Raw genomic sequence first — 17,819 nt, forward strand, 5'->3', positions numbered from 1 at the left:
CCCATTGGCCGAAGGAGCATGGCGTGGGCACATCTGAAAGTGAGTCCTGCGAGGGAGGGAGCAGCTGCGGCGCGGACGCCCTTGGGCAGGGGAGGACGGAGGACTAGCTTCGACACGCGTGCTTTAGCCGGGGGTGTCGGATCCGAGCGGTAGTGCCGGTGGACCACATCTCACCCGGGCCTACCTGGCCCGGGGGCCTTGGAGAACGCCTGACCGCCCGCCCGCCCGCCCAGCCGTGGCCCGGATCCCGCCCGGGATTACGTTCGAGCGGGACGCGTCCCGACCCTTCGGACGCCCGTGGAGGGTCGCGCGCGAGCAGAGCGCTGGTGCGGGCGAGAGCCTAGGGGGCCCCCGAGGTCGGCTTGTTTGTAGCTTGACCTGCAGTTTCCCGGAGAAGGCTTCTGTGATAGCATCATCTGCTAGTTTTGTTTAGGGAACAAACCCAGATCTTTATTCTGGCTGCTACTCCCGCCCTATTTCCGCCTCAAAAGTGTGTGTGTGCGTGTGCGTGTGTGCGTGTGCGTGCTGGGACCGAAGCTTGAACTTAAAAGCCTCAGTGCTCTTGCTTGGGTTTACCCACGGCTGATACTCTACTGCTTGAACTATGCCTGCAGTTCTGACCTTTTGCTGGTTAGCCGGAGGTGAGGCTCACCGATTTGTTTGCTGGGGCTGGCTTTGACCTGCGATCCTCAGCTCTCAGCCTCGTTAGTGGCAAGGGTTGCTATATTCTCCTACACTCGGTTCCAAACGCCCCCCTCCCCTTTCTGCCACCCAAAGAGCCTTTTCACTGCCCTCCCTCTACTGCCTTTTTTTTTTTTTTTTTTTAGCACTTCTGGGTTTGAACTCGGGACTTCATGGTCCACCCCTTGAGCCATACCTCCAGCCCTTTAAAATAATTTTCTAGATGAAGTCCTGCCTTCACACACCTTGGGCTAGGCTCTATGGTTTCCCTCACAGCTGTGATGACAGGCTTATTAAGATGGGTTCTTGCTAGCTTTTTGCCAGTTACCCTGAAATGGCCTTTTTCCCCAATTTCCACCTCCCAATTATCTGGATTATAGGCTGAGCCACTGTGCCTGACCCTCCTTGTTAACTGTATCTTTTCAGTTATCAGCTTAAAAAAAAATCCTTACAATACTTGCTTCAAGTCAATCTTACAAGGTAGCCATTCCTTAGCTATTGGTTGAATCCTTCCATTTCCCCATACTTTCTTCCTTTATAGCAATTGTCATGACTGCACCTTTGCACAATCATTGATTTTTCATCTCTTCATGAGAGTGCACTCATATAAAAGGCCAGACCAGTTATGTTACCCACTGTTAGCCTCAGACACATTTGATGAGTGATTGAACTAATGAGTGACAGTGAGTCTCTACATACTAAGACCCAAGTCACTTTTTTTTTTTTGCCAGTCCTGGGTCTTGGACTCAGGGCCTGAGCACTGTCCCTGGCTTCTTTTTGCTCAAGGCTAGCACTCTGCCACTTGAGCCACAGCGCCACTTCTGGCCTTTTCTATATACATGGCGCTGAGGAATCAAACCTAGGGCTTCATGTATACGAGGCAAGCACTCTTGCCACTAGGCCATATTCCCAGTCCCCCAAGGCACTTTTTATATACTGCTACCTCCTTTATATTTCACATAGATTCCATCACAGGCTGTTAACTTTTTGACATGTAATTTATTGCATCAACATGATATTCTACTCACTGCATAAAGGAGAAAATAAAGGGAAAATAAAACAACATGTATTTATTTCAGTGTGTGTCCTCAGGTTCTGACTCATCTTGATAACAGATTGTTGGATGGTTAAGCCTAGAAATGTGGGTGCCACAGGTGTGTTGCCAAACACCCCAAGCACTGTGCCATTCCTAATTTCTGAGATGTGACTTAATTCTCAGTAATGTGTTGTATAAAACAGCACAACTGTCCCTCAGTTTACTGGGTAATGATTCCTGAAATGTCAGCATTATGAGAACCATGGCAGGTGATAGTTTGCCAGTAATGTCACTAGGACATTCAAAAGTAGTTCCACAGGACATGGGACAATGCCTATGTCAGCTGGGAACAAAGACTGGCCTCATGACATTGGCCCCTAGGGGGCAGTACTCCACTTGAAAACCCCTGGCCTAGTGTCCTAAGGAAAATGTTCAGGGACACAGCCACTGTACGAGGCCAGTAGCTGGGCAGAACTGGAAATGAAGGGGGCTAGCTGCAGCAGCAGGTGAGGGCTGTCACTATGTCTGCCATATCTGTGTAGGAGTAAAGGGTGCCGGGGGGTGTTCGGCCTGGCCTGGTAGTGACCCCTGGTGTACTCTTCTTACCAGAAGCGGGCCCTGGATGCTGTGGTCATCCTGGGGGGTGGAGGACTTTTCTTTGCCTCCTACCTGACAGCCACGGGCGATGAGCATTTCTACGCTGAATACCTGATGCCAGCTCTGCAGGGGCTGCTGGACCCAGAGTCTTCCCACAAGCTGGCCGTTCGCTTCACTGCCCTGGGGCTCCTTCCTCGAGCCAAATTCCAAGATTCCGACATGCTGGTAAGTGCTCTGGAAACACCTTGTGTATTAGATATGGGGGGTGAGGCGGGAGGGGGGAAGGTCAAGCTGGAGTGAGGCTCACCAAGCCTGAGGTTCGCAGTCATCTTGACTACCGATCATATCCTCTAGTCACACCTTAACAGTACTCATTACATCACTTTCATGGGATTTACTGTGCTGTCCATTAATCCTCACAGCTGCTCTGTGAGGGGGGTCCCCACTGTCATTCTCATTGACAGTCCCTAAGTGACTTGCCCAAAGCCACGCAGCTCTCAAGTGGCAAAGCCAGGATTCAAAGCCCTGGAGTTTGGCCCTGGCACCAACCACAGCCACTGCTCTGCCTCGCTGAGCTCACACGTAGCTCAGCCACCCTTCCGCTGTCATTCATTATGCATTCACTGGGAAGCATGGAGATGCAGTTGAATCCTATGAGGATGGCAGGCAGACACCTGTGCCAGCCGTGTTTCGCTGCACACCTGCCGTCTGGGCGCTGTGACTGAGCTGTGTTGGGGTCAGTGCCACAAATCACACAGTAGGTGCACAGCTTCGCAGAATCTGCTTCCCAGTGCTGGGGCAGCTGGAGGATTTGGAAGAGCCTTCCCTGTGTGAAGCCCCACCCAGGCTGCGAGCTTCGAAGCCCTGAGCTGGCGTGCAGTGGGAGGACCGAGGGGGAGCCGGGGGTCCCGGTTCTGGGTGAGCACAGCTGGCCCTGGTGTAGCCCTTGTGCCATCGCCCAGAACGCTGCCATGTCCCGCATGCAGTGGCTCATACAGAATTCTGCAAGGTCGCCTGGGAAACAGGTCTTCCCATGTTGTCCAGGCCAGTCCCGAACTCAGGATCTCAAATGTTCCTCCTGTCTCAGCCTCACCAGATGCACACACTACAGGCGTGTTCCACCGTGCCAGCGGTTCCTGACTCCTGAGCCAAGTCACGCCTCCTGATTTTCTTACCTCAGCTTACATTTCTGGTTTTAGTTCTCCACAATTCCCTAAATCCTTGGCTCCCAATCACAGTTAGAGTCTCTTTTGGAATGTCCTGCTCTGACATCCTGTAACACCAGGACATTCGTCATCTCTGAGAGAAGCTGGCAGGACACCGTCCTGCCACCAGAGTTCTCCATCCAGTTCTTGCCTTTCCTTCCCCCTCCCCCCCCCATGTCCTCACCTTTGTTGTTCTCCCTGCTTGGAGCACCTTCCTTCACCCCCAGGGGTGGGTGGCTTCGCCCTGGCGATGTTCCCCCAGCCACAGGTTGCACTGAGTCCCACCTAGCCCAGTGCTGCCCATCCTCCACCCCCTCACGGGTCTGTGGGGCTGCTGGGTTTATCAGCCTGGAGAGGGACACAGCTGGGGCTGGTTAATCTGGCTGCTTGCAGCGTTTGTGTTGTTTGTCACTCTCTGATTTCAGGGTAGCAACCTGGTTGGGGGGGGGAGGGTAGGGCTGACACCAATGATCCTCTTGTCCGCCAAGGCGGGTGGACAAGGAAATAGGAATCTTCACCATAGTTAGAAAGGGCAGGCCCAATCGCCTGTTTGCCCATGGTGGGGTGCTGGTTGTCTCCCCAGCATTGATGATGATGGAGCCTTGTGGGCCCAGGCTTCCCGGGGGAATTCTGATGGACACTGGGGGCCACATTTTGAGAAATGTAGGTGTGGCCTGTGCCCCTTGATGTTGTCTCCCTCTTCCCAGGAAGTCAGAGTGCTGGGCCATAAGTTCCGAAATCCAGTGGGGATGGCTGCAGGGTTTGACAAGCACGGGGAAGCTGTGGATGGACTTTACAAGCTGGGCTTTGGGTTCGTGGAGGTGGGAAGCGTCACCCCACAGCCTCAGGAAGGAAACCCCAGACCCAGAGTCTTCCGCCTCCCAGAGGACCAAGCCATCATTAACAGGTGGGTTCTGGCCCCGCACGGATGGAAGATCAGCAGCTGGTTTTTCCGCAAGTGAGCTGTGGACATCTTTCTGACATTTGGAATGTTCAGGAACCTGTTGCTCATCTCCTGTGTGCTGAGCGTGCCTTGGAGAGCAGCTCTCGCTCCACTGTGACCTGCGTGCACACGAGGCTCTGAGGGTTGAGTCCTCTGCCCGGTCCCAGGGCCACGCAGGAGAGCGGCAGGCAAGGGCTCGCTGGCCTCAGCAGGCTGCGTGTTTCTCCATCACTCCTCCAGTGGTGATCTTGTCCGCCGCTGGCCAGCAGAAATGTACCTCCAAGTACTGTAATGACCACCTTGAAACCAGAAAAAGAGATTTACACCATACTTCATGTATGACAATCTTCTAAAACCATCATTTAGTATGGAATCGTTATTAAAATTGACTGCTTGCCTTCTCTTCCTTGCTTCAACACTTCCCAGGCCAGAGTGTCTGGTTTTCATCCCACGCAGCAACCCACTGTGGACCTGCCACTGCCGAGCTGTGGCTCGCAGCTCTGGTCTTGTCTAGGCTGTCCTAGCCTTAAGTGAACAGGAAAGCCAGTGTTACACACGCACACACACAGCTGCTTTGAGGCCTGCCCCTCAACATCCTGGGAAATCTCAGTAAACTCTGAGAGAGAAGCGGCAACTCTCCATTCCCACTGCCTAATCATGACACGTGTACTTTTCTTACTGCAGGATTTTGGAGAGCCTCCTTAAGGAGATTTTGACAGGATTTTTGTGGCCCTCAGTGACTTTCTGGGGGACTGATCTTTCAGGGTTTAGGTGGCAGGGTGATAGAGAGGATGGAAATGGCCACAGTGCAGTCTTCAGTTGTCCCCTTGTCCCTTCCTAACTGCGCGTGTGCTGCAGGTACGGGTTTAACAGCCACGGGCTCTCCGCAGTGGAGCACAGATTACGGGCCAGACAGCAGAAGCAGACCAAGCTCACTGAAGGTAAAATGAGGCTCGGGGAGTGACTTTTTTCCTCTATTAAAGGAAATGCTGGGATGGTCGAGTGGTCCTGGGGAATTGGACACACTCACTGGAACAGGGTTCTGGGCTGAGCTCAGTGTGTGTGTCTCCAGCTGGGAACTGTGAAGCTTCTTGCTAGCACCACACCCGGAGCCTGAGCTGACAGCACTGGTGCCCTGCGGGAAGGGTCACCCAGCTGTTCCTCACTCCAGGATCTCCAACTCTGTGGCCCAAAACCAAGGCTTACAAACGGCCTAGGCGTGATGGGTGCTATACCTCGGAGGCTTTTAGACTGCTTCATCACGTGATTGGGTTCTAGTTACTCCCTCACCACACTTAGGAAATTGGCTGTACAGGTCTTTAGGTTGATGATTTCTCTGGCATCAGATGGAATGAGCCACAGGTGTGGTGAATGGGCAGGGGCCTCTGAGGATAGGACGTAGACAGCTCCTTTCACACACAGCGTATTTTTAAGAATGCATTGTTCCGAGGCCCCACAATGCAAGCCAGTTCATAGTGGCACAAACTCTTAAATAAGGCAGCTGTGTGTGTTGCTTTCTGCTGACGGAGGCAGTTTTGAGGGTGAAAGGGCAGCGGGTGTGAGTGATTGTGTCCAGGCCCAGGGGCAGTCAGGGCTGTGTGGGAGCACAGAGACGTATGCTCACCCCAATTATAAGAGAACTCAAATTATGCTATAAGAATGATTAAATGCCTACATTAAAGCATGATAATTTAAAATATACTTCTTCTTTAGTTTGGGTTTTTCACCACTGAAGACCCATAGGTGTCCTTTAAGTCGAGTTGTCTGCCACCCCCGGATTCGTGTCTGCTTCCACTTTTACTACATTTATAAGGCGCACTCTTTCGCTGGTGGGAATGACCCCAGGCCTCGTGTGTGTCGCATCTGTGCTCTGCTGTGCCACACTTCCAGCCTTACCTTTATTGTTTGTACTTGTACTCTTAGTCTCTTCATTTTCTGTTTCACTTTTTTTTTTAAGGGCAGAATGCAGGAAAACCTTGTGGCAGTGGCTACTCTGCCATACAAAGACGGCGAGCTGTGTTTTGGCCACATTTCGTCATTGTCACCTGGTTGTAGGGAAGTTCACAGCTTCAGGGATGGTCTGAATGATTGCCTGGGAAACGGGGGGCCAGATCTTGACTAATGGTATTTACAGATGGGCAGCCACTGGGAATAAACCTAGGGAAGAATAAAACATCGGCGGACGCTGCTGCAGACTACGCAGAGGGGGTTCGGGTCCTGGGCCCCTTGGCTGACTACCTGGTGGTGAACGTGTCTAGTCCCAACACAGCGGGGCTACGCAGCCTGCAGGGAAAAGCTGAGCTGCGCCGCCTGCTGACCAAGGTAAGCCATTGCACCTGTTCCTGTCCTCCCTACTCCAGCTGAAGCTTCCCCAGGTCACAGCACTGATTCTGTGCGGCAGCACTCGCTCACTTATCTTTCTCTGTTGGTCAGCCACCAAGTCCCTGATAACAAGGGCTTGCCTCTCGTTTCTCACTCTGTTCCTAGCACCATACATGAGTTGAATGACTTTTTGTCACTAGCTGATGCCAGTAGGGATCAAAAGGGACTGAGCGAGAAAATAATGTCTTGAGCTAGATCCCCCAGGCTATTTCTCTGGGTTTCTTGAAGGAAAATTGCTCCTGTGTTCATTTGCTCGAAGCTGTGACCTGCAGCCTGCGAGTCTCCAGTGTCTGGCTCGTGTCCCCAGGTGCTGCAGGAGAGGGATGCCTTGAAGGGAGCGCAGAAGCCGGCGGTGCTGGTGAAGATCGCCCCCGACCTCACTGCCCAGGACAAGGAGGATATCGCCAGTGTGGCCAGAGAGGTTCGAGGCAGGGTGGCCCCAAGGTGGGGACACCTCTCACTGTCACAGAGGTCATCTGGCCCCCTGGGAAAGCCCAGGTTCACATGAGATGGAAGACTGGGAGCCTGTCTTCATCCTGTACTTCGTCCTGCCATACAGAGCGAATGTTTGATGAGCCCTTCTCCTCCTCCTCTTCCTCCAGTGTGACCCCATGGTGCTCGCCTCTCTGGCCAGGCCTGGTTGTGGGACAGCAGTATTGTCTGTGTCACCATCTCCAGCTGGTTTCCATGGTGGAGCAGTGGCAACAGAGCGAGCCTGGCGGGCCTGAGTTTAAATCCTGGCCCTACTACTTATTCCCTGGGGGGGCCTCAGACAAGGAGTACACTCTGTAGGGAAAGTTGGGGGGGGGGGGCTGATATGTAATGTCATGTTGAGGCCATGCCAGGAATTAGAGCGAGGCCTGTGTAGCTCTTGCTTCTGGGGCTGAAGGTGTGGGTCCCCTGTCTAGTGGCTGCCTCAGACCTCCAGAGAAGCTTCTCAGAGTCCCTCACAGCCAGAGTAAGTGCTCTTCCCCTCTCACCCTGCAGCTGGGCATCGACGGGCTGATTGTCACAAACACCACCGTGAGTCGCCCTGCGGGTCTTCAGGGTGCCCTGCGCCATGAGACTGGAGGGCTGAGTGGGAAGCCCCTCCGAGACCTGTCAACGCAGACCATCCGGGAGATGTACGCCCTCACCCAAGGCAAGGCTGCTGCCGGGGCGCCCCAGGATGTGTGCATGGCCGGGTGCTGGGGCTCCCCAGGATGTGTGCGTGGCCCTGGCTCCGGGGCCGCGGCTGTAGTCCCCGTGCCCTCCCCGGTGTGGCCCGTGAGGCGCGGCTCTCCCTCTCCATGCCATTGCCCTGTGCTTCTCGGCAGGCCGCATCCCCATCATCGGCGTTGGCGGTGTCAGCAGCGGGCAGGATGCGCTGGAGAAGATCCAGGCAGGGGCCTCGCTGGTGCAGCTGTACACCGCCCTCACCTACCGGGGGCCGCCCGTGGTGGGCAGGGTCAAGCGCGAGCTGGAGGCTCTCCTCAAGTAAGGGGGGCAGTGGGGCTCGTGACAAGTCAGTAGAAGTTAATTCGTGTATAGGAGGCGAGCACTTTACCACTAGGCCATATTCCCAGCCCTAGAAGTTAATTCAGAAAGACTCAAAGGAGGCTGTTGATCACAGAGGACCGGAAGGGTACACTGAGTCAGGATAACACGACTATTTCTTCTTTGACAATGGAACACTATTAAATGGCTCAGTGTCAGGCCTGGGTGGGCATCTCTCCAGGTCCTGGGGAAGGTGGGGTGGAGGGCACTAGGTGGGAGAGGTTGGTGGGTGCCCCCATGGGCGGGCGAGTGTGGGCTTCTGCCGTGCAGGGCAGCCTGCCCCTTGCTGAAAGCGCGTTGTCTTCTTCCTCTCCAGAGAGCAGGGTTTCAGCAGAGTCACTGACGCCATTGGAGCAGATCATCGCAGGTGACGATGTGAGGCGAGCCTGTGGCTGGGTGGTGAGAGGCAGGGCTCGGCCTCCAAGCAGAGCCACAGGTCAGATCATCACAGGTGATGGCGTCAGGCGAGCCCATGGCTGGGTGGTGAGAGGCAGGGCCCGGCCTCCAGGCAGGGCCCCGACCTGTGGCTTAGCCAGACTGTAGAAGCACATCACGGGATCACTAGACTCTGGGAAGGCTTTCTTCTGTCTCTGGGTCACACCTCGAATCCAGATGCCGGGGTCCTTCCATAGTGTAAGGACGTTGGATACTTGGGATAAAAACCATGGAGAAAATAAAGCTGTTTGGAACTCAGAAGTTGAAGCCTCCTCCGTTCCTGGGGGGCCAGGGCTCTGCCTCCTCTCCACGCATCATCCTGTGCACTCCCTGCACATCAGCCTATCTTCATTGGAGTTTCATGTTTTATTTTCAAACAATTTCAGATGTAGACGCAAATGACACAAATAGTGCAGGCAACGTCTCTGTACTCTTCTCTTTGGTTTCCTCCCATCATAGCTGGATCAGGGAGTTACATACACAGCTTTCCACTTGGATGGGGCCCTCTGGCTCCTGTAAGCTCCACAGTTATCATGTCGCATCATGGAGGCAGAGTGGCCCACTGCCTGGCGGGGCCTGATCAGAGCTTCCTTGTGCTTGAAGAGCCACCATGGAAACTAGGTTAACCCACATGCTGGGTTACATGCTGGGCCCTAGGCTTGTTATTGCGAGGAAACAAGGGGTAGAGAGGTTCTCCACTGCTGTGAGGGAGGACACAGAGTTGTGCCAGGTGGTTCTTCTGTGTTTCTTGCAGTGGCTGTGCCAATAGCTGCTCCACTGCCCTCTCTGCCACTGAAGCAAAGGCAATTCAACAGTGAGAAATGGGAGTGGGCAGAGCAGAAGGAAATGGACTCCCGGCTTTCCTTCTCTTTCATACCCAGCACATGAGGGTGGGTGAAGGGCCGCTAGAGCTTCTGAAGGCCAGGAGAGCTGGGTCATACCAGGCACGTGCATACCTGAGCGTGACTGCACTCCTGTTCCTGTGTCAAGGTAAACCGGCCACGTTTGCCATGTTTTCTATGAGCCTCCAGGGTCTCGGGGTTTCCGTTCAGCTTCAGCAGGGAACCCAGCTGCATTCCATCTGCAGCAGTTGTGAAGGCTCAGTGGAAGCAGATTCGTCTGCGGGCTGCTCTGAAGGTACCATATAGAGTGGTCTAGACAAGAGATGGGTTGTGTCAGATTTCTAGAGGTTAGAAGTCAGAGGCCGGGGGCTGTAGGCTGTGACAAAAGGCTCTGCTCCAGGCCTTGGACACAGGAAGCTGTTTTCTCCCTGTGTGTGTCCATATTACCTTTCCTCTGTGTGTATGCCTCTCTTAATTTTTCTTTCTTCTTTTTTTTTTTTTTGGCCAGTCCTGGGCCTTAGACTCAGGGCCTGAGCACTGTCCCTGGCTTCTGTTTGCTCAAGGCTAGCACTCTACCACTTGACCCACAGCACCACTTCTGGCCATTTTCTGTATATGTGGTACTGAGGAATCAAAACCAAGGCTTCATGTATACGAGGCAAGCACTCTTGCCACTAGGCCATATTCCCAGCGCAATTTTTCTTTTATATGAAGATTCCAGTGGTCCTCTAATAATCTCACTTAGTCTTGACTCCATTGGGAAGATGCTTTCTCTAAACAATGTCCCATTTTGATGTAAAAATACAAAACAGTATCAAAAACCTACTAACGTTCTAGAGTATCTGTTGTTTAACCTCATGATTGTGTGGCTGCCGGGTAGCTGGGTGTGAGAGCCTCACACAGTAAATCATTAGCCTGGGTAAAGAGCAAATCCAAAGTTTCTCTTTCTGTCTCTCTCTCTCTCTCTCTCCTCTCACTCTCCTCCCCTCCCCCACCTCTTTCTGTCCTGTTGATTCTGCTTCTCTGAAGTTCTCTAGTAAAGACCTACAGCCACAAAGAACTGAATTTTGCCAACAATCTGAAGGAACATAACAGCAGATCCTTCCCATCATCTGGGAAAGAGCTTGATATAGCACAGAACTCGGCAGAACCTGCCTCAAGTTCTCTCCCACTGACCTGCGTGCAAATAAATAGGTAATGTTTCAAACCACTAAGTTTGTATAGTTTGCTCCACAGCAATGGAAGGTAAAATGGAAGGTAAACACAGGTCTGCTTCTGTTTAGCTAGCTGTCCCAGTAATGTTCTGTACTGTCACTGTACCATTTCGGTATCGGGTTTCACATTGTATTGGCTTGTCCTGGCTCCCTGGTTTTGAAGGTGAGAGACCAGTTTTTGGTGGTGGCTGGCTGTGGTTTGTCCATGATGACTGGATTCTGGATCTGAAGCTTTGGCAGGAACCTAACAGAAGCAAACCAATTAATGCACTCTGTCAGGTCCCCTGGGGCCTGGAATTCTCCCTACTCTTCACACACACTTCCTTCCCTTTCCCTTGGCTTATTTTCTGGTGCTTCATGGCATTGCAATCGAAGTTAACTAAATAAAAGCAGCTAGTTAAACAAGGGTTTTGATGGCCGGCGCTTTGGTCCCCCTTTGTGTAGCAGCAGCTTCAGTTCGCTGTGGCAGGCAGGGCAGCAGGGCCCTCTGGGCTATCATGTTTCTTTTTTTTTTTTTTTTTTTTTTTTGGCCAGTCCTGGGCCTTGGACTCAGGGCCTGAGCACTGTCCCTGGCTTCTTCCCACTCAAGGCTAGCACTCTGCCGCTTGAGCCACAGCGCCGCTTCTGGCCGTTTTCTGTATATGTGGTCCTGGGGAATCGAACCTAGGGCCTCGTGTATCCGAGGCAGGCACTCTTGCCACTAGGCTATATCCCCAGCCCTGGGCTATCATGTTTCTGTACAGCAGAGCCCCAGGATACTTGGACAGAGTCAGAGCACTTAACATGTTGATAGGTGTTGCCAAACAGCAACTGCAGAGTGCTGTCCCCATTTCTGCTTTATGTTGCTCTGCACTGGAACTTCCAAGGAATGGACTATAATAAGCTCTCTATGGTGGAAAAAGGGCAAAGGAACTGGCAAAGTGAGCCAGTTTGGGCTGCAGCCAGTGATTGCCACATTCAATCCTGTGTGTGTGTGTGTGTGTGTGTGTGTGTGTGTGTGTGTGTGTGCATGTGTGCACACATGGGCATGTGGTGTGGCTCTCCCTGGGTTTACCCATTCTCTCTTGCCTCACTGACTTGGCTGTGCCTCACACCTGCCAGTGGGGTCTACAACCCTGGCTCTGGGTCATCGAGGCTGGGTCCTTTCGAATAAGCACGTCCCTATGTATTCATGAACTCATAAGAAAATTAACCATGATTCTCTAATACCATTTAAGATCAAGCCCAAACTCAAAACTTTCTCCTGTTGTCATGCCCCCCCCCACCTTCTACAGCCAATCCACCCTAAACCACATCTCTAGAACAATGACCTCTGAAGTAGTCAAATCAGTTGTCCTATATAGATCCACATTCTGGATAAAGATTATCTTCATTTCCATTGTAGTTGAGTTTGGCCATATGATAAAGAAGTGTTCAGTGAGCTACATCTGAAGATCTTTAGCTGCTTGAAACTTGGGTATGATGGCTGGAGCTCTAGCATCCACTTTAGACCTGAGTATCAGGGTTGGCCTCCAGGAGTGATAGTGGCAAGGATGGAAAGAGCTTCATGAAATGGCCGTGCCAGCTCTGTTTGCCTACTTCCCTGCCTCTAACTTGTGAATATTAACCTGAGTGCTTACACCACTGGGCTGGCCAGATTGAATCTCAGCTAGTAGAGGCCAGGCCGAGACAGAGGAAAACCTTGTATTAGCCTGGAAGAGGTGTCACTTGCTCTCTGCGTGCTTCCTCCCTGTGGGGCTCTCAGGTGCCAGCATACCTGGAGAGGAGGCCAGTGCTATCCAGCACCTTCCCTACAACCTACACTGGAGAGACTTGGCGGGCAGGGGATGCAGGCAGTGTGGCTTTGCCATGTGCAAGTGGACACCGAGGGATGCAGCTGAGGGGTCACTGCAAGAGCAAGGTGAGATTGAGCTAAAATTGGGTTGCACCCCTTCATTTTCTCTAGTCAAGATGGGGTTTCAGGGTGTGGAAAAGTGCACTCGCAAAGTGGAGGAAACCAAAAGAGGTTTGTGTGTGCAGGCCTCACCTCCTGCCCCCTGGTGGAACCAGAGCGCTCCGCTCCTGCCCCAGGCACCTGGAGACAGTCTCCCAAGAGGTGACCTTGTGCTGCCATTTCTGATCCTTTGGCTATTCCCTTGGGTGTCAAATGTGTGGTTCTCCAAGGATCTGATGACGTCTTTCCACCTCAACAGAGCAAAGATGTGGACCCCTGTTCTAAGAGGCCAAGCACTTGTTTGGCTAAAGGAAGTTTCAGTTATATTTGAGCCTCTGGTCTAACTACACACAACTATATAGATAGGTATCCGTAGGCATATAGGCACACATGTAAGTGTGAGGGTACGGCTGACCCTTGTTAATTGCTTCTGTTGCTCTTTCAGCTATAAAGAAGGCAGAGGCAGGGCAATCTCAGTCTGAGGCTGGCCCCAGGAAAAATGCATAAATCTCTATTTGAAAAATAGCTACAAAAGGGCTTGTAATATTTATTGCTTCCCTAATTCCAAACTGCGCACATGTGTGTAATGTGTGTGTGTATGTGTGTTAGAGAGAGAGAGAGAGAGAGAGAGAGAGAGAGAGAGAGAGAGAGAGAGAGGCAGGCAGGCAGACAGACAGACTAGGGATTGAACTCATGGCTTGCTAGGTATCATCTGAGCCACACCCCACAGCATTTTTTACTTTAGTTTGCTTCTCATAAAGGGCCTCTTTCTTTTGCCCAGGCTGGTCTATGAGTACTCCCCTTACCTCTACCTCCAGAAGCTGGGACCATAGGCTTGAGCTCCCACACTTGTCTTTTTTATTTTTAAGGGTCTTGTTAACTTTGTCTAGGCTGACCTCAAACTATGATCTTTCTATCTCCCTCCCATTCCCAACGAGCAGGGATAATGGACATGCACCGCCACGTCAGCTTCCCCATTACAAATGCTTTGAGGGTAGAGGTTATGCTTATTATTTGTTCAATTCAACAAGCAGAACTGAATTTCTGTCGCATGCCAGGTATTTCTAGGTACTGTGTTACCAGTGAATAAACAAATGTCAACAAGGTCAGTCCCAGGTTGCAGAAAGTGAGGAAAATGGAGATGAATTCTGAGTTCAGGAACTTCTGTTTAATAAGTTTTAAAGTTATACTATTAAGCATATTTTGTTGAAACTGTGACAAATTGGCACCCCCTTTTTTTCCCTGGTCCTAAGGCTTGAACTTGGGGTCTGGGCACTGCTCAAGGCTAGCACTCGACCACTTGAGACACAGAGCCACTTCCTGCCTTTTCTGAGTAGTTTATTGGAGATGAGAGTCTCATGGACTTTCCTGCCCAGGCTGACTTTGGACCAAGGTTCTCAGATCCCATCCTGCTGAGTAACTAGGAATACAGGCGTGAGCCACTGGTGCCAGGCTGCTTGGCTGATTTTGTTGGTGGGAGCTGGCTGGAAGATAATAAGTGATCTTGCAACTTAGTACTTTCCCAATTTGAATTTAGGTGTGCATGGTACAAATGCCCATGGCCTAGTTTTGGAGAGGAGAATGGCCAGCAGTCAGGAAGTGTGGCGGGGAGCCAGTGCCCATATTCCCGGCATTGCAGGGTCTTGCAGTCCCCGGTCACTGGTGACAGGAAAAGGGTGCTCTTCTAGAAAGAGGTGTAATAGCGGGAACCTCTGTTTAATCTGCTAAGATAAACTGAGATTTTGAGCAACAAGTGCTGCTCTGAATCCAGCCTACCCCTCTCCCTCCTGCACTGAGGTCCAGTGCACCGGAGACATGGATTCTGCCCATCTGCTCACAATTGTGTGAGCATTCTCTCTCTCTCCAGTCATAGGGCTTAAACTCAGGACCTGGGCACTGTCCCTGCACTTTTCTGCTCAAGGCTGGTGCTCTACCACGTTGAGTCACAGCTCCACTTCCAGTTTTCTGGTGGTTAAATGGAGATAAGAGACTCATGAATTTTCCTGCATGGGCTGGCTTTGAACCATGATCCTCAGATTTCAACATCCTGAGTAGTTAGGATTACAGGCAAGAGCCACTGGTACCTGGCTTCTTGTCTTAATTTTTCATGTGTTTTTAACTCCATTGCTAACTGTCTTTCAAGTTTCCACAATAATGTCATTCTCATTCCTCATACAATTGCCAAAGAAGGTATTTGGTATTTAGATAATTTTAGATATTTAGATCTGAGGATGGAAGCATAGCACATTCCAAGCCTGTGGTTTCTATTGGATACCATTTCAAGGTAGCCACACACCAAATGCATATCCAGGGGTGGAGAAAGAGCACCCCTATCATCAGAAGAGTTGCACAGTGCCCACCTTGGCTCCCAGACCCCCAGGGGACAGTCTGCAGGTGATTTCCTCATTATTTTTCATTTTTCTTTTGTTGGTCATAGGGCTTGAACCCAGGGTCTGGATGCTGTTCCTGAGCTCTTCAGCTCAAGGCTAGTGCTCTATCACTTTGAGCCACAGCTCTACTTTTGGTTTTTGAGTGGTTAATTGGAGATAAGAGTCTCATAGGGACTTTTGTGCCTGGGCTGGCTTTAAACGGTGATCCTCAGATCTCAGCCTCCTGAGTAGCTAGGATTACAGGCATCAGCTACTGGCACCAAGCTCACCTTATTTTTAAACACCTAATAAATAGTATGTGATATATATATATATATATAGAGAGAGAGAGAGAGAGAGAGAGACAGAAAATAAAGCATATACAATAATATATTCATTCATGAGCCTACCATCCAGCCCAAAAGATGTATCACAAATAATTTATTTCTATTTCTTTTCTCCTATGTGACTTTCTCTTGTGCTTTCTTCCTGCTTCCCTTTGAGAGGTAATATTTTACATTTTGTATTTGCTAAAACATACATCTTGCAATTGGTATCTATATCTATATACAACATATTGCTGAATTTTTTTTGGCCAGTCCTGGGGTTTGAACTCAGGGCCTGGACACTGTCCTTGAGCTTCTTTTTTGTTCAAGGCTAGCACTCTATCACTTGAGCCACAGTGCCACATCCAGCCTTTTGTGTTTATGTGGTACTGAGGAATCAAACCCAGGGTTCGTGCATGCTAGGCAAGCACTCTGCCACTAAGCAACATTTCCTAGCCCTGTATTGATGACATTTGCTAACCTTTCCCTCCAACAACAAAAAGTTTATTATTTGTTTCTTGGGTTTTTTTTACTGCAACTTTCTTTTCTTTAATTAGTTTATTGTCAAAGTGATGTACAGAGGGGTTACAGTTTGATATGTAAGGTAGTGAGTACATTTCATATCAAACTTGTTAACTCCTCCCTTATATTTTTCCCACCTTCTCTCCTCCCCAATTCCCTCCCTCCAGTTGTACAGTTGATTTACAGCATACTGTCTTCTAAGTATTGCTGTTGCATTCTTGAGTTTTCATTGTGATAAAAATCTGTGGAGTAAAACTTGATTTTATCTACTCTTCAGTGGATAATCAGCAGCACATTAGCAATGTCGTGCAACCATTAGCATTGTTTCTAAAACCTTTCCTCTCTCAAACATTAAGCAATAATGCCCCCTCCTGTTCCCCCTGGCAGCTTCTAATCTACTTCCTTCTCCATAAATTGCCCATTGAGATCTTTAATAGAAGTGGGTTCTATAATACTTGTGCTTTAGTACCTGGATTCTTTCATTTAGTATGTGTTCAAGGTTTATTCATATTGTAGTATGTATATGCTCTTCATTCCTTTTTGTGGGTTAAAAATATTTTTCCCCAGAAAACACACACACACACACACACACACACACACACAGAGTGAGAGAGAGAGAGAGAGAAAGAGACACACACACACAAAGAGAGAGTTGAGAAAGAGTTGTTGGTGGTTGTGGGTCTTGAACTCAGGGCCTGGGCACTATCCCTGAGCTTTTTCTGCTCAAGGTTAGCACTCTTCCACTTTGAGCCACAGTACCTACCACTTCTGGTTTTCTGGTGGTTAATTGGAGATAAGAGTCTCACGCACTTTCTTTCCCAGGCTAACTTTGAACCATGATCCTTAGATCTCAGCCTTCCTAGTAGCTAGGATTGTTACAGGTGTGAGCCACCAGCGCCCAGCTTCCAGAATAACTTTGATCAATTAGTAAACGAATAGTTTTTGAAAACATCCTACAGTCTATGACAAGGATCAGGTGTTAAGGAATAAACAACAAACATAAAGACCACATATAGTAAAACTTTTCATTTGCCTCAATAAATCCACCGTTTCTCTAATTTAGGCAGAGGTTAGAGCAAAAGATGACATTTGTTATAAGGGTGGATTACCAAATGGGAGTTCTGTGCTCCTAATCTCACTGGCATCCCCTTCTAGGCACATTATAGAGCATGTCCATGTCAGCGCTTGCCCCTGAGAGTTACCAGCGGATGGCTCCTGCTTCTCAACAGAAGTAAAATGGAAACCTTGTTTGTGTAACAGGGGCAGATATTTGACTAAAATAATGTCTCACTTCTATTTGGAATAATTAATGACTATAAAACCTCAAGAATCAGGACCCTTGTGGACAATCTGTGCAACAACCACCCCCTACACTTTCAACTACTTAGAATTATTTTTCTTTTCTTTTCCAAACAGCCATCTGTGAACAAATAGTTGCAGTTTACTGATTGCAGATCGGAGAGATTTCAGCATCAGAGAGATGTCCACACAGGAGAGGGAAATGGTTATGAAAAAAAAATGCTTTCTTTACAGCGCTCCATAATCTAGGCTGTGTAGCAAGTTTGAAATAACTCAAGGAAAGGTCTTTTTTCATGTTAAAATCCTTTTGAATAGTCAGCTTGGAAATCCTCTCCTGCCCAATTCTGCCCCACTGCTGATTTCTGGAAACACTTTGGTAGGGACATGGGGTCATGAGCTTGCCAGATTTCTTAAGGGTTTATAAAACCACACCATGGGAAAGCCAGGAGTGAGGCAAGAGCTCTGCTCTTGACAGGGGCTTGGTCTGTGGCTTTGTTAC

The 17,819-nt window shown here is 50.1% G+C and overlaps 1 protein-coding gene across 3 annotated transcripts; it reads left to right on the forward strand.

Annotated features, from left to right (window-relative positions):
• Dhodh (dihydroorotate dehydrogenase (quinone)) lies at nt 1-9,070 on the forward strand. Of its 3 annotated transcripts, XM_048355189.1 has the most exons (10): nt 1-39; nt 2,327-2,539; nt 4,227-4,426; nt 5,321-5,403; nt 6,597-6,784; nt 7,152-7,265; nt 7,832-7,985; nt 8,161-8,320; nt 8,697-8,747; nt 8,832-9,070. In XM_048355189.1, exons 1-10 carry the CDS (start codon nt 19-21, stop codon nt 8,833-8,835), a joined length of 1,188 nt encoding a protein of 395 aa, XP_048211146.1. In that variant the 5' UTR covers nt 1-18; the 3' UTR covers nt 8,836-9,070. The 3 variants fall into 3 exon arrangements, with proteins under 3 accessions (XP_048211146.1, XP_048211145.1, XP_048211147.1); XM_048355188.1 differs by lacking the exon at nt 8,832-9,070 and having other exon boundaries at nt 8,697-8,825; XM_048355190.1 differs by lacking the exons at nt 8,697-8,747; nt 8,832-9,070 and adding an exon at nt 8,419-8,601 and having other exon boundaries at nt 8,161-8,359.
• Nucleotides 9,071-17,819: the final 8,749 nt, after the last annotated feature.

The sequence above is a fragment of the Perognathus longimembris genome, chromosome 10, assembly GCF_023159225.1.
Source record: "Perognathus longimembris pacificus isolate PPM17 chromosome 10, ASM2315922v1, whole genome shotgun sequence".
Classification (NCBI taxonomy): Eukaryota; Metazoa; Chordata; class Mammalia; order Rodentia; family Heteromyidae; genus Perognathus; species Perognathus longimembris.